Below are 15,491 nucleotides of genomic sequence, written 5' to 3'. Positions count from 1 at the left end.
ACAAGGGTTAAGAGTGTCGGATTGCAACCACATATTAATAAGTAAGCTAGAGCATGTATCACTTCTTTAGAGGACGATCGTTTTACAAAGCCACTTACAGCCACTGCACAAGTAACCAGCTAGGTAACTCCATACAAGGAGAAGATCTCAGGTGTACACAGTATAAACACCAGTCACCTGTCTATCTGCAAAGTCGATCCATGTGGGCTTAACTGTAAAACCCAGCATAGAGAAACATAAGTATGCTGCCCCAATGTCTGCCACTGTTTAAATAAAAGCAAACATCTGTAATTACACAGTCAAATGGGAATAAAAGGTGGAGGAGTAAAGGGGAAGAAAGAGTAGAAGGAAGGAAGGAAAGGATATGGAGAAAGAGAAAACGCGAGACAAGTTAAAGAGCAGCTCCATCTTTCCACCACTTGGGCCAAGCTGGCCCAACCGAGTTATGTCCCTCAGTAACATGAGGCTGCTGGATGTGCAGTATAAACTGTATGTAGCTAAGGCTGCATACAGCATACCGCACTGTGTTTTCTGGGTGCGAGCCAAGACTTCCTTTCTCATACCCGAAACACAGAAGAGTCTACCGCAGCAGCACTGAATGTATTCTAGCAATGAATACAAAGCTTCACCTGATTGCCTGAGTCAGAGGTGGGCTGATGTGACAACCTCTGACTCAGCCAATCAGAGGGAGCTTTGTATTCATTGCTAGAAGACATTGCTTGCTCTGAGCGGCTGAGCGCCACTGCGGTAGACTCTTCTGTATTCCAGGTATGAGACAAAGTTTTGTCTCGCACCTGAAACACAGTACGGTATACTGTATGCAGTAGACAGTTTATACCGCACATCCATCGGCCTCAGAGGGTAGTGAAGGGACATAGTTGGCACAAACTATTATACAGAAATATTTACACTCTCATCTCAAGCAGTTACTTTATAGTGCCTGTATGCACCTTTAATTCTTAGAATTCCTTCATCCCAGGGGTGTTAAGCTGCAGTTATCTGCTGTGATCAACACAGGCTCAACATAAGGGCACATAGAAAACAACTGTGTTATATGTGCCCTGTTCATAGCATACATATGCGTTGTGGAATAATGGAGTGCGTCTGCATTTTTAGACATGGCAACACAAGTTTTTGCACGTCAACTTACCACACTGTCACAACATGCCAAGCTGCATTAGGCTGAATGGAGTGTTTGTTAAAGGTCAATACAATTAAAGCAGTTGTAAAGGCAGAAGGATTTTTTTTTTTTTATCCTAATGCATTATCCTTATTAAGATAAAAAGCCTTCTGTGTGCAGAAGCCCTCCTAATACTTTCCTGAGCCCCATCTAGAACCAGCAATGTTGCAGGAGTGCCTCGGCTGCCCCGGAACGCCCCTCCTCATTTGCTGAGACAGCAGTGCGGTGCCATTGGCTCCCGCTGCTGTCAAAGTCAGTCACCCAGTGAGGAGAGAAAGGGGGTGGGGCCAGGCCACATCTCATCTGAATGGACACAAGAAGCTGTGGCTTGGCTCAGGTGCCCCCATAGCAAGCTACTTGCTGTGGGGACACACAACAGGAGGGAGGGGCCAGGAGCACCAAAGAGGGACCCAAGAAGAGGATCTGGGCTGCTTTGTGCAAAACCACTACACAGGGCAGGCAAGTATAACAGGTTTGTTATTTTTGAAGATAAAAAAAAAAACAAGACTTTAGTATCACTTTAAAAAGGAGTAAACACTACAATGTTGCAGCTAACTAAGAGAGTAAACACTACAACAGTGCTAGTGTGTTAGAATGAAACACAGTGCAAAGGCATAGCGCACACCAGCAGGCGTGAACAAGCCTTTAGGCAAAGCCTCTTTTGCACACACTTGGGTGCACATGTAAGCCTACCCTCCATAATTTAGCTCTAAGTTGAAACTCTGGTATCCAGAAACACAATGGGGGTGACAATTTACTAAGGGCCAATTCACATTAAATGTGGTGACAGATGTTTCACTGCATGGTAAAATGCCTTTCACCGCAAGGACACAGAGGAAACAGTTGTTTCCTCTGTGTCCCATCCACACTACAACATGCTGCCTTTTATCACAGCGCACTGGCCGGAATCACGCTGCAACATCAGGCAGCATATCACTCCGCTCGACAACGAAGTGTATGTTTTGTACCCTTCAAATAAAGATTGTACAATTATGCTAAATGATGCACCACCCTGCTCCCTAACCAGCCGGGAATGCAGAGCGAGGAATTGCTCTTGCTGCTCTGTGATTTGGATCCACTACTTTCCAAAACTCACTGCAACAAGCATTGCATGGTAGTTCAGTAACATGCAATCTGGTGCAGGCAAAACGCATTGCATTTGGGGTGTGATTAACGTAATATAGACACCAACGCCAGATTGCAACCGCAGTGCATTCTGAATACGATGCGGAATGGAGTACGTTCTGGTGTGAACTGGCCCTTAAAGTGTTTTGTTATATCTCTTTGATAAGAGCAAAGAAAAACCTGCCTATTCTCCCAGAAATCCAGGGAACTGAAGACTTCTTTGCCTGTGTTACTTCAAACAACTTTATCATTCCTGCTCAGATAACCTCTGTGAACTACAGAACACCCCTTACAATATTATGTAGATAAGGAGAGTGGGAGGTGTTCTGAAGCTGTAACACTTTGTCCTTGTACGACAACACTGTCCCTCCAAAGATGAAATACAGTGAGTGAGTGCAGCCACCACAGGACAGAAAGTGTACTAATGGATGGATCACTGGGTGAAAATTATCAAAAAAAAAAGTCTGAAAACAGAAAAATGAACACAGCCACCACATCTAGGGCAGTAGTCTCCAAACTGCAGGCACCAGGGGACAGATGTGGCCCTTTGCCTGCCTTTGTCTGGCCCTTGGGGCACTATGTCACCAACTGACACCAATGATGGAGCTCCGACCCCCCTGCTAACATCGATGGGGCAATAGTCTTTTGATATCAAAAACGGGGCACTATTCCTCCCATTAAAGTCAACGATGGAGCTTTGATGCCGAGGCATTTTCTACCCCCCACTGGCCACAGTCTGGCCCCCCTAAAGCCTGAAGGACAGTAAACTGGCCCTTTGCTTACAAAGTTTGGAGACCCCTGATCTAGGGAATTGTAAACTGCAAATTACTACATTTTTGCCCTTTAGATACACCAAGGGCCGGTTCACACTGCAGGCGCGGCGAGGCGTCTCCGACTTGCCTCGCCGCGACCTGCGGCGACCTCAGCGGCGACTTGCAGATGACTTCTGTATAGAAGTCAATGCAAGTCGCCCCCGAAGTCGCCCAGAAGTAGTACAGGAACCTTTTTTCTGAGTCGGAGCGACTCGAGTCGCTCCTCTCAGAACGGTTCCATTGTACAGAACGGGGGCGACTTGCGGGAGCGAGGCGAGGCGAGTCGTGTCGCCTCGCATCGCCCGCTGTGTGAACCGGCCCTAAGAAAATGAAGGAACAGAAAATAGGAAAGAAGGCACAGGTATTAAAGCGGTAGTAAACCCGCTGAAATTTTTTCCCCCCATACCTGGAAGGGAAAAGGCATAATGAGCTAGTATGCACCGCATACTAGCTCATTATGAAATACTTACCTTAGAACGAGGCCCCAACATCTCACCCGATACACACTGAGGGAGCTGACATGCACCCTCGGCGTGTCTTCCGGGTATCGCGGCTCCAGCGCTGTGAGTGGCCGGAGCAGCAATATTGTCAGATTTCTTTCCGTTAGGGTCCGGCATCTGCCGGGCTTCCAGCCAAGAAACCCCTGTGCGCTGCTGCAGTCAGCGGCTCATTGCCAGGGCAATATCTCCTAAACCATACAGGTTTAGGAGATTTTTTTTTTTATCTACAGGTAAGCCTTATTATAGGCTTACCTGTAGGTAAAAGTAAAAAAATAGACTATACAACCGCTTTAAAAATAAATAAAATAAAACAAAACAACAAAATACAAGAAACGCAAGTAAAAAAAAAAAAAAAAAAAAAAAAAAAGCTTAATAAAAAGGAAGGAAATCACGAAAATAAAATAAACAAAACATGATATGGAAAAGTATGATAAACTCAAAAAATGGATAGTTTGCCCAGGGGGTTTTTTACGCAGCAAACCATTTAAATATTGATATAAGTTTATGGAGTAGATCAGAAATAAAAGATAGGTTTATTATAAAATACAAACTCTGGTTCACGTTTAACAAACAACAACTTAAAACATCACTCATGGCAAAAAGGTCCCCTGGAGAACATAATTTGCCAATTGCGTTTACAACATTAATATCCACATGACTACCCCAATGCATTTTGACCCATTCTGGTCTTCTTCAGGGGGATTTAGATGCATTAAGTAGATGATAAAGTGAGGATGCATGTTCCCTCCGTGCTCTCCAGGTGGATCCGCAGTCCATTGGGCTTGCAAAGGCCACACGATTGGACCAGGAGGGGAGGACAAGGCACCTTGTGCTAACTTCCTATATGTAATGGTGGCATCGCCGCCATTAGTTAGCACTAGGTGCTTTGCCCCGCCCCCCTCCTTCCCTTTAGGTCCAAGCGTGTGGCCCCTTGCAAGTCCGATGGACTGTGGATCCACCTGGAGAGCGTGGAGGGAACATGCACGGTCATTAGGATCTTTGAACTCAAATGTTTTTAACAATCTGGTTTGTACGATGCAGTCTCACTTTATCATCTACTTAATGAATCTAAATCCCCCTGAAGAAGACCAGAATGGGTCGAAATGCATTGGGGTAGTCATGTGGATATAAATGTTGTAAACACAAATCGGCAAATTATGTTCTCCTGGGGGCCTCTTTGCCATGAGTGCTCTAGAGTTTGTATTTTATAATAAACCTATTGCATATTTGAATCCATCTTGTTTTTCTGATCTACTCCATAATCTTAAACCATAATTAAATGTTTTGATGCTTTTCCCCCTGGGGAAACTTTAAATTTTTTAAACTTTTTTGGGGTTGTGCAGCCCCGGGTACTCTCACACATGTGTTTCTCTATTTTTAAGTATGATGAACTATGATAAAGTATTTCTAAAGTCAAACGTATTTTAGGTTTATTAGGTATAAGAGGGTCTCACCTGGAGCTGGAGGAAAGGAATATTAAAGAATTTGTGCAAATATTTCAGCCCAAAGCTGTTCTTCAGGGAAGACTCAGCATAGCGAATGTAGGAAGAGCCAGGCCGTCTGTACAGAAAAGGAGAGGACAAGGGAGAGGATGGTCATCCAATGCAGCAATCTTTAATGGCAGGATAATCAAGAAATAAAACTTAGTACCTGATAACATAGCAGACAGTAAACAAGATCAGACAAAGGAAAAGAATAACTTAAAGCGGGAGTCCACCGGGACTCCGCGTTTTTTTTTTTTTTTTTTTAAAGCCAGCAGCTACAAATACTGCAGCTGCTGACTTTTAAAATAGTGACACTTACCTGTCCAGCGCGCCCGCGATGTCGGCACCCGAAGCCGATCGCTAGGTCGTCTGTCGGGTCCTGCCGCCGCCATCTTGGGTATGGGAATCAGGAAATGGAGCCTTTCGGCTTCATTTCCCGGTTCCCTACTGCGCATGCGCGAGCCGCGCGGCGCAATCCGGACGGTCCCCGCTGCCTCTGGGAACTGTGTGTTTCCCAGCAGGCAGCGGGGCACTTGCGCAAAGGGGCGGGCAGTTGCGGAAAGGGGCGTAGTCTACGCCCCTTTCCGCAGACAGCTATCCCGGAAGTGGGTGCAGTTACCTGGATTATCCAGGTAACTGCACCCCCCTCCCCCCTGAAAGGTGCCAATTGTGGCGCCGGAGGGGGGGGGGATTCCGATGAGCGGAGGTCCATTTTAGGGTGGACCTCCGCTTTAAAAACAGGAATTACACGAGGCAGTCATGTTAGAGACCCAACCTGGAATTCTTGAGCTCAAAGCACATGACAGTGGGGCTGGGAAGGGCTTGTACATGCTTCTATTCAACAATAAGGCTTTGGAATCGTTCTGAAAGGGAACCTGTCTAGCAGGAATATGGATGTGCTGATCCTTTTGGAAGGTTCAATCTTCGGGGCAGCCATCATTTCCTCTTTCACTGCCTGAGTGTAACTGATCTAGAAAAAGCCTGTGCATATCAGGGTAGCAACATTTGTGACTCACAAGTGACCCAAGAATAAAGATGAAAGCTTAGGTGCTCACAGATGCAAAAAAGTCAACTGTCATATTTCTTGACAGGTTGTTAAGCCCGTAGTTGCAAAGGAAAAAGAAAGACAATGGGCAACCCTAGAGAGTGAAATCGATCTATGAATAGCTAATGCCATCCAGAGAAAACTGCGAATGCACTTAATTCTAGCACAAAGAAAAATAAATATATGCTGCAGCTTTTAGTCCCTACACTATATGGAAATTGTGTGTCGTTCTTTCTCGGTAGTGTCAAAGTTTGCCCGAACCGCTACACCATATTGCTACTGGCCTGTGACTTTAAAAGGATAAATTCATCTTTTGTAACGTTACATGTTCCACCCATATTTAGGGTGGAACATGCAATATGTTCCAAAAGATGAAAAAGGACTAATATATTTATTGCCACTAATCCTCAACTTGTTAGCACTATAAAATTGCTATCGTTGTTATACAAATTGTTAAGATATTAGGGTCCATACCCTTTTGCAGGGACCTCCTGCTGACAAAAATGTATATGTGTATATATAAAATAGTGATGATTAAACAGCCCTGAATCAGTGTTTGGAAAAAAGTGAAATTACATATAAAGTTGTGATACTACTGAAAAATTCTTAAATGTCTTAAGATGTTTTGAGGTACGAGCTGCCTCTACTTGGTGTACCCCCCCCAAAAACGGGTGAGGCTTATTAGCATGTGAAAAAAAAGTCAGGAAGAATTGGCGCTATACCCTTAAATAAAACGTGTGTCAATGTGTGGAACTCTATTAATTAATAAAATTATTCCTAATCTGTGCAATTGGTTAAACAGTTATACATCCATACCAATAAAGGTTGTGAATCAATAAAAAAAAAAAAAAAAATTGGCAATATACACCTAGTGAAAAATACCGAAATAAATAAATGCAATATTATCCTATAAACATAAAATGCCAACAAATCCTTTGTGATATATTAAACAGTTGTCGGCATTTTATGTTTATAGGATAATAATATTGCATTTATTTAATTCAGTATTTTTCACTAGGTGTATATTACTTTTTTTTTTTTTTATTGATTCACAACCTTTATTGGTATGGATGTATAACTGTTTAACCAATTGCACGGATTAGGAATAATTTTATTAAATTAATAGAGTTCCACAGATTGACACACATTTTATTTAAGGGTATAGCGCCAATTCTACTTGACTTTTTTTCACATGTTCCAAAAGACGCAGTCTCCCCCCCCCCCCCCCCCCAAATCTTCTCCGGGCAACCGCTATCACGGTTTGAAAATAACATTGGTAATGCAGGGCCCTGGTCATCTGGCCACATCACTGATTCACAGTCCTCTATGAATGGGAAGCTACAAATCACAACAGCCTTTACAGCTGTCAGGCTTGTAGTTTCAACAAACTACCATGCCGCTGTTAAATGCTGTGGTAGTTCATTGTCTCTTCCTGTCAGTGTGCATCTGTCTGCCCGTATGAGGTATGAGCAGACAGCTACAATAAGAAATCTGCAGGAGTCCTGCATGGCACCTGAGATCTGCTGATCGTGGGTGCAATGCTTTCCAGGCTCCGAGTAAAAAAAATAAAAATAAAATGCACATTTTTATTACCTACAAATTGCGCTGTGTATTTATTTTTAAAAACGTGAACTTATCCTTTGAAAAAGGGCTCCGCTTACAGATTTTCAGTGCTACACAAAGATACTGCACTTTATCAAGTCTGAGCAGTCATCCGACTCACTGAAAAAAATGCATTGCTTGTGTGAAAACTAAAAAGAAAGAAAAGATGTAGTGGGATAAATGCATGGGATGCCAATGTTGGTCTTTTCTTGAAAATACTAGATGTTGGATTTTTGACTTGGTACTCGGGAGTCAATGCCCTATATAGCATGCATACTCATTCTGAGGCAGAAGAAAATACTTTAGCCACACATACCGTACCTCTAAATTGTGTATGCACTATTTGTTTTTTCATTCAACCCAGCAGGTTGAACAAAAACCGAAAAGCTCAGGAGGAGCCGTTATACTAAATATGCAATGTTAGTACAGCGATCTCCCCCACTGAGCTATTTTGTTCCGACAGGGGGGTGCCCAGTTCTCCCCCTGCCAGAACACACTGGTCAGAGCTCTCAGCCATTAGCTCAGAGCGTTGATTGGATAACAAATCTGCAGATTTTTTGGGCATACCTCTTCAACAGAAGATGGTCCAACGGCTGGCTTCTGTTGAACCGGCTGCCACACATACAGGCCGAACATTGGCAGGTTTCCATTGAACAGCCGATGCCGCCCGATATTCGGCCCATGCATACAGCCCTTTAAATGTGTGTGCTACTTATCTTACTAGATCTTTATTAAGGTTATACTCTAATATGTACCAATGCTGTTTTACTGCTTAGAACTGGTATCCCATGCCTGATTATTCTTTTGTTCTAATAAAGTACTAAACCATTTGTAAAAGTAAACACTATACAACAGGCAGGGAACCAGTTTGAGAGATTAAAGTAGTGAGGAAGCCTTGATGATGACATTGTTAATTAGAGAGGCAGAGTACATGCACCGAGCAACAAAGTTGCTTTTAGTGGTTAATCAACAAAAATCAGTATTTATAATGCAGTAACAAAAACATAGAAACACCTACAAAGAAAAGCATAAATATATTAAAACAATTTTTGGCAACATCAGACAACTCCTCTCACCTGTTAAGGCCCTGGATACAATCCCGCACATCATCGGGCAAGATTACGCGGTGTTCCCCCATGTCACGATAATTGCCAAGAACACACACTGGCACATGGCTTGGTACCTTGGGGAGCTCCCTCAGAATGTAGTTAAATGTCCTGAAAACCCAACAGGGCAGAGAATCAGGTCTGAGAAAGAATAAGTGTTATCCACAATGTTCCTCTATGGTAGAACCCAATGAGGTGGAGCATCTTTACAGCAACAAACCACTGATGGGATTCCAATCACAAGTCAGTGGGGACCCCACACCTACCTGATACATCAATTCTAAGGCCAACTGGTCATATGGAAGCTGAATAATTAATTTGTGACATTTGGTTTCTCTACTTCTGTATTAAATCGCTGTACTAAGCTAGTCTTAGCATCATTTTCACTCACACAATAAGGCCCATATGGGACTATTACGGGTGCTAGGTCCTTGAAAAGCAGTGGAATTTTAAAGCAGAGCTCTAGTCAAATGTTACCAAAAAACACCCCCAAAAACTGCCTATGCAGATAAAGGATGTCTGAAGATGAAAACAAGCTGTGTAGTTTTGACCAAAATTGAATGATGCCCTTGCAATAGGTGTAGGCCATTTGTGTACCTATTTGTGTAGGCAATTTGTGTTTTCTGAAAACTCCCAGAAGGTTAGGATTTTAGCGATTACAGTTCATCTTCACAGTAATGCAGTAGTCTGAGCTCAGAGCTTATACCCGTGATTGTCAAATGGGCCCCCCAACAAAAGACAGTATTGTAGTGGCAGGAGTCAGCGCAGTTGCTTTGCAACCTACTAGAATGTTATGTGTACAGAGCTTGTACATTCTCCCCATGTTTATGGATGCCCTCCAGATACTCTAATTTCCTCCTATGATCTAAAACAGGGGTAGGCAACCTTTGAGAGGTGGAGGATCTACCTGAGCAAAAAAGGAAGAGATCAAAGGTCACCAGGATGTAACAAGCCTTAACCCCCCCTCCCTTTAACTAGCAAGACCACAATAAAAACAATGGCACGAAGAAAACATATAAACAAACGTCACTGTAAATCAGTGTTTCTCAATTCCAGTCCTCATGGCCCACTAACAGGTCATGTTTTCAGGCTTTCCATTATTTTGCACAGGTGATTTGATCAGTTTCACTGCCTTAGTAATTACCCCAGGTGTTTCATCTGAGGGAAATCCTGAAAACATGACCTGTTAGTGGGCCATAAGGACTGGAATTGAGAAACACTGCTGTAAATAAAAAGAGATGTATATACTTGCGTATTTTCAGCCTGTCCCGGTCTGGTCATGTGATCTTCCCTGCATCAGCCAGTGGTGGCTGCAGAAGAGAGAGCGCTTGAAAAGGGCTAAAACCTGGAGGGGTGACATCACACATAGGTTCCCATGTCCCAGCCATTGTTGGTGCTCCTTCCTCTCCCCAGCATACACCACTGAGTCACACAGGTGAAAGAACATCACCAGATTGGAGCAGCCTGAAAACAGGTTAGTTAGCATAGGTGTTAGAAGGCGAATTTTAAAGGTTAGTTAGGTTGAAGCTGGAATTCTACTTTAACCACTTTAAGGCTCTGTTCAGAAACTTGTTGTATCGGGTGACTATCGTGGTAAAATCAGGCAAATAGAACCGCGGGATGCCTGTCCCCCAAAAGAAGCTCTTGTACTTCCTTTGAGCGACAGCCCCCCCCCCCCAACATAACAAACATTACCCCTTGTTATTACTTGCAATCATGACATTTCCTCACGGTGCTGGCTCCACTCTCCGAATGACAGCAAGTCAGAGGCTGGAACTAGAAATCATCGGGTGGAGATTACTCCACCTAACAGAATGTGTTCCTTCTGTACAAGTACCACATGCAAGAGCGCACTCGGCACCCCGCTATAGCATGTGTGCTGCATAATCTGATCTGGGTAGCGGCTCAGCTGTTTTTGTAGATTGCCATTCTGATGTGACAGGTGGCAAACTCAATCAGAAACTAGGAGCATGTCAGGTCACGATCTACCCGTCAGATGGCCGTGATTGACAAGTGGCCGACTCCTGATCTAAAACATATTGAAAGGTTCTTAGACTGTAAATGTGTGTAACTTCTTGGCTGTAATTGAGACATAAATGAGATATAAAACACTAAGTTGTTCTAGAGCAGACAGACATTAAAAGATTCCCATTCTCTGTATAGTGCTACACAGTAAGTTGACATTAGAAAATTAGAAAAGTAATAAACTACAATGACCCAGCAAATACATGCAAAAGGGATGAGGGTAAAGGATAAAGCATAGAGCATTTCTTATTGATATACATACCATTGCTTGGTAATGTCAAACATCATGATCACCCCATTGCAGTTTTTGTAAACATCCAAAAACTCTGCATCCAGCGCCAGGTCAGCATCCCCCTGGATAGAGAAAAGCACAAACCATTGACCTTCAGATACACACTCCTCCTTCACATGTACAACACATGACTGTAGTCCAAGTCAAGTGACTTCTATTCTACCAAGCATTGTTAAAAAAAGGTCCTGTTACCTCTTTTATATCAGAAACGTAATAACACCAGGACAGCAGGCTGCAATAAACAGTTACACAAGCCCTGGATATCTCATGATCTGCACAGGTGTGTACCTTGATGGTCAGATTTGTAAAAATTATCAGCTGCTCTTTAACAAAATATATTTTTTCATCTCCAGTGGATGTAAACTGAAAACAGAAACCTTGACCACTGAGTCCTCACCTCTTGAGGCTCATTTTCCAACTTCAGTCCACCTTCTCCTCGCTTCTTGCCTTTCCCTGGACAATAAAAACAAAATATATAAACCCTTACACAGATACAGAAGAAAATCGATATCATCCTGTTTTTCTATATAGCTCAAAAATGTTTTTGAAAAATCGATTCCTTGTGTAACAAATCCCCTGCCAGTCTTGTACCCTCACACGATTGAATGGAGATGGCAGCATACATGGCCGGACCTGGAAGTGAAGATTCTGACTAGAGGGGTTTGGAGTGCAGAACAGGCTGCAAAGTTAAAAGAGAAATACGCATTTCTGTTTTTTTCACTCAGTTCTCACAGCTCCGTGAGCAGAGAGCTACTGTCAGTCACAGCTCTGTTTTGTCTCCTCCTCGCTCATTGGAGTGCTGGGCTGTAACTTTTGCACAAAGCAATTAACCACTTCGCGCCCGCGCTATAGCAAAGAGACATCCCTGGACGTCTTTCCTGTTTACTTGCCCTCTGTGCGCCACCGCGGGCGCGCATCGGGGAAGTTCTGTGTGGGCAGTGTCCCTTCGGTCACAGACAATCACAGATCGTGCTAAATAGCCAATTACAGCGGCCATTTAGCACTCGATCGCAGTGTCCAATGAAAGGTGATCTCATATGTAAACATATGAGATCATCTCTCATCGCCAGTGTTCTGGCATATAGCGTCCATCCATCGGATAGTGTATGCCCCGTACTGCGCAGGCGCAACGCTTGCGCAGTACGGAGCAGAAGGAGATTTGGAAAATCTCTGAAAATGAACGGTGCCTGCGCCGAGAGTGGAGGTGCTAGCCCCACCATCCAAGTGGACATAGGGCTGCAAATATTAGAGGGCCCCTCGCGGGCTTGCTTCGCTCGCCACGCTTCGGCCTCTCTTTTTATTCCAACTCTACGTCCACTTGGATGGTGGGGCTAGAACCTGGACTCACAGTGCAGGCGCCGTTCATCTTCGGCTATTTTCGGAATCTGTGTGTCCTATCCGATGGGGGACACAATGTGATAGGACACTGGCTCTCCCTCCTTACAAAGACAGCGTGTGAGGAGGGAGAGATGAACGGCTGCAGCTGCAGCCAGTGAGTAAGAAGACACACACACACACACCTGTCCCCAGTGCCACCTATCAATTCCACCTGTCCCCAGTGCCACGTATCAGTGTCATCTGTCATCAGTGCCACGTATTAGTGCCATCTGTCATCAGTGCCACGCGTCATTGTCCTGGTGCTCCAGGGCCTTCAAAAGTGTAATAGGTAGTCAACAAGTTAGATGTGTAATTTATGCTCCTAGAACATGTGACAGTGCTCCCTGCATGTTGGGCCTGTCTAAGTGGTCAGGCTGTGAAAAAGTCCCACACATGTGGTATCGTAATACTCAGGAGTAGCAGAATGTATTTTGGGGCGTTATTTGTGGTATACACATGCCATTTTACAGAAACAACCTATTACAATGACAATTTTGTGGGGAAATTTTTTTTTTTTTTTTTAAATCTTCATTTTGCAAAGAATTGTGGGAAAAAATAATACCAAAAACCTCACTATGCCTCTTATTAAATACCTTGGAATGTCTACTTTGCAAAAAAGGGGTCATTTGGGGGTATTTGTACTTTCCTGGCTTGTTCGGGTCGCAAGAAATAATAGGCCACCAGTGCATCAGATGTGATCAATTTTTTTTATAAATTGCACCACAGATTGTAGACTCTCTAACTTTCACAAAGATCAAATAATATCCACTAATTTGTGTTATGTTTACCAAAGATATGTAGCAGTATAAACTGTGGTCAAAATTCATGAACATTTTTTATTTTTTTTATAATTTGCAAAATTTTATCACAGAAACAAAGAAAAATGTGTCTTTTTTTCAAAATGTTCGGTCTTTTTTCATTTATAGCGCAAACAATAAAAAACCCAGGAGGTGATCAAATACCACCAAAAGAAAGCTCTATTTGTGTGAAAAAAAAAAGGACAAAAAATTAGTAATTGTCAAAGTGTGAGCAACGAAAGCTGAAAATTGGTCTGGGCGGGGGGGTGGGGGGTTGGTTTAAGTGCCCAGTAGGCAAGTGGTTAATATACGCTTATTGCGATTTTTTTTTACCTAAAATATGTAGAAGTACCTAGGTATATATATCCCATCTGACCTTTCATGTGCATACAATCTCAACTTCCCACCTCTATTAGCTAAAACCTGTATTCTTCTTGAAAACTGGCATAAAGGCATACACTCCTGGTTTGGCAGATGCAACCTGGTGAAAATATGCATCCTGACAAAATACCTCTATCTGCTCCAGGCCCTGTGCATATAGATACCACTCTTTTCTCAAGCGAGTAAAAGCCATCTTCACCTGCTTTGTCTGGGCACACAAAAAACCCTGCCTTCTTCTGACCCAAATGTACCTACTAAAACAAAATGGGAGGCTGGCATTACCAGATATTGGGACGTATTACCAGGCTACCCATCTGGGCAGAGTACTTGATTGGCGGTGCCATGCAATATCCAAACTCTGGGTGCACCTTGAACAATCTCAATCCAAAAATACACTTGAAGAGTGCTCTACGGTGCTATGACTCTACCTCAAGAGATGAAATCTCATCCACTGATATGGGCCACATTAAGGCAAAGCTCTCAAGTCGCCCTGCAAGATTCTCTTACAACGAAACAATCATCACTACCCCCGATTCTCCAAGAAATCCCACCAGGCCTTCATCCTGCAAAATTGGGTGATGTAGGGCAACGTAGGACGTGACCATGCCTCTAAGTTCGTTACTGCGGGGAGGTGGTCCTCCACCCCAGAGTTAGTCAACTCTGCAGGCCCCTACCAACTTTTATTTTGGAAAGCGGGGCAATTACACCATTCCCTACACTCTATTCCTGACCCTCAGAATTTCTCTCGTCAACTGACGACCTTTTAAAAATATTGTTCTGGGACTGAGCCTTTACCCCGACTTGTTCATGCCCCAACTTAGTTGGGGTAGGCGGAACACTTTGGTGGGGGTGGGTCAGCCCGACCTTTGACCTCTGGGGGACACGCCTGCTAACCTTTGGGTGAGATCCCTAACCTTGTTGGTCCAGGGGAAACCCTAACCCCTAACCCTTATGATCCCTGGAACAACCACATCTACCCTGTCTGGAGAGATGGGAGACGGATCTCAACCGCAGTTCTCTGCGACACAAAAGCAGTGCATCATCAGATTTGCACTTAAATCATCCCTGTGCACCAAAATTCAGGAAACAAATTTCAAACTATTGACCAGATGGTACCTCACGCCCTCCAGATTACACAGGTGCTTCCCTGCCACTTCGGATCGATGTTGGCGAAAAAGTCAGACGGAAGCTTTTTAGAATATATTCCAATTATGTGTATGCCTCATCGGACTTTTTACGTCAAAAAACCTGACGGACCTAGAAATGGAACAAGTTCTAAATACTTCCGATGGAACCAATTCCTATCTTGAAAACGACTCGTCTGTATGCTGTTCCGACGGACCAAAAACGACGCGCGCTCTGAAGTACGAGACGAAAGCTATTGGCTACTGGCTATTGAACTTCCCTTTTCTAGTCCCGTCATATGTGTTGTACATCATCCCGTTCTTGACAGTCGGACTTTGGTGTGATTGTGTGTACGCAAGACAGTTTCAGCGAAATTTCGTCAGAAAAACCTTCAGTTTATTCCGACAGGGCATTACTTGCTTCCCTTCCCCTCTCCCCCTTCTTCCTCTCTACTCTGCTTTCTCCCTTGCTCCCTTTTTATTTCTACCTTGCTGTTATTATAATAAAAAAAAGAGTGAAAAGAGATTGGGGAGACTCTGTTACCCCCTTGTACTTAAAGAGTGCCATGTCATGCTTGTTTTTTACGAGCAAACTACAAATCTTGCTCTGTACCAATAAGTATTATGTTCATTGATTTATG

At 43.6% G+C, this 15,491-nt stretch overlaps 1 protein-coding gene across 2 annotated transcripts in view; it reads right to left on the bottom strand.

Annotated features, from left to right (window-relative positions):
- Nucleotides 1-15,491, bottom strand: part of RABL6 (RAB, member RAS oncogene family like 6) — an 83,714-nt gene that overhangs the window by 38,615 nt on the left and 29,608 nt on the right. For both annotated transcript variants that reach the window (XM_077477001.1, XM_077477010.1), the window contains exons 5-8: nt 11,569-11,624; nt 11,142-11,233; nt 8,825-8,965; nt 5,072-5,177 (exon numbers count right to left, since the gene is read on the bottom strand). In XM_077477001.1, the coding sequence (XP_077333127.1) occupies nt 5,072-5,177; nt 8,825-8,965; nt 11,142-11,233; nt 11,569-11,624 (395 nt within the window). The remainder of the gene's footprint in view (nt 1-5,071; nt 5,178-8,824; nt 8,966-11,141; nt 11,234-11,568; nt 11,625-15,491) is intronic.

This window comes from Lithobates pipiens, unplaced genomic scaffold (genome assembly GCF_037356315.1).
Source record: "Lithobates pipiens isolate NorthernLeopardFrog02 unplaced genomic scaffold, aLitPip1_a1.2 Scaffold_1, whole genome shotgun sequence".
In the NCBI taxonomy this organism is placed as follows: domain Eukaryota; kingdom Metazoa; phylum Chordata; class Amphibia; order Anura; family Ranidae; genus Lithobates; species Lithobates pipiens.
This window is presented reverse-complemented; position numbering and strand designations above follow the sequence as displayed.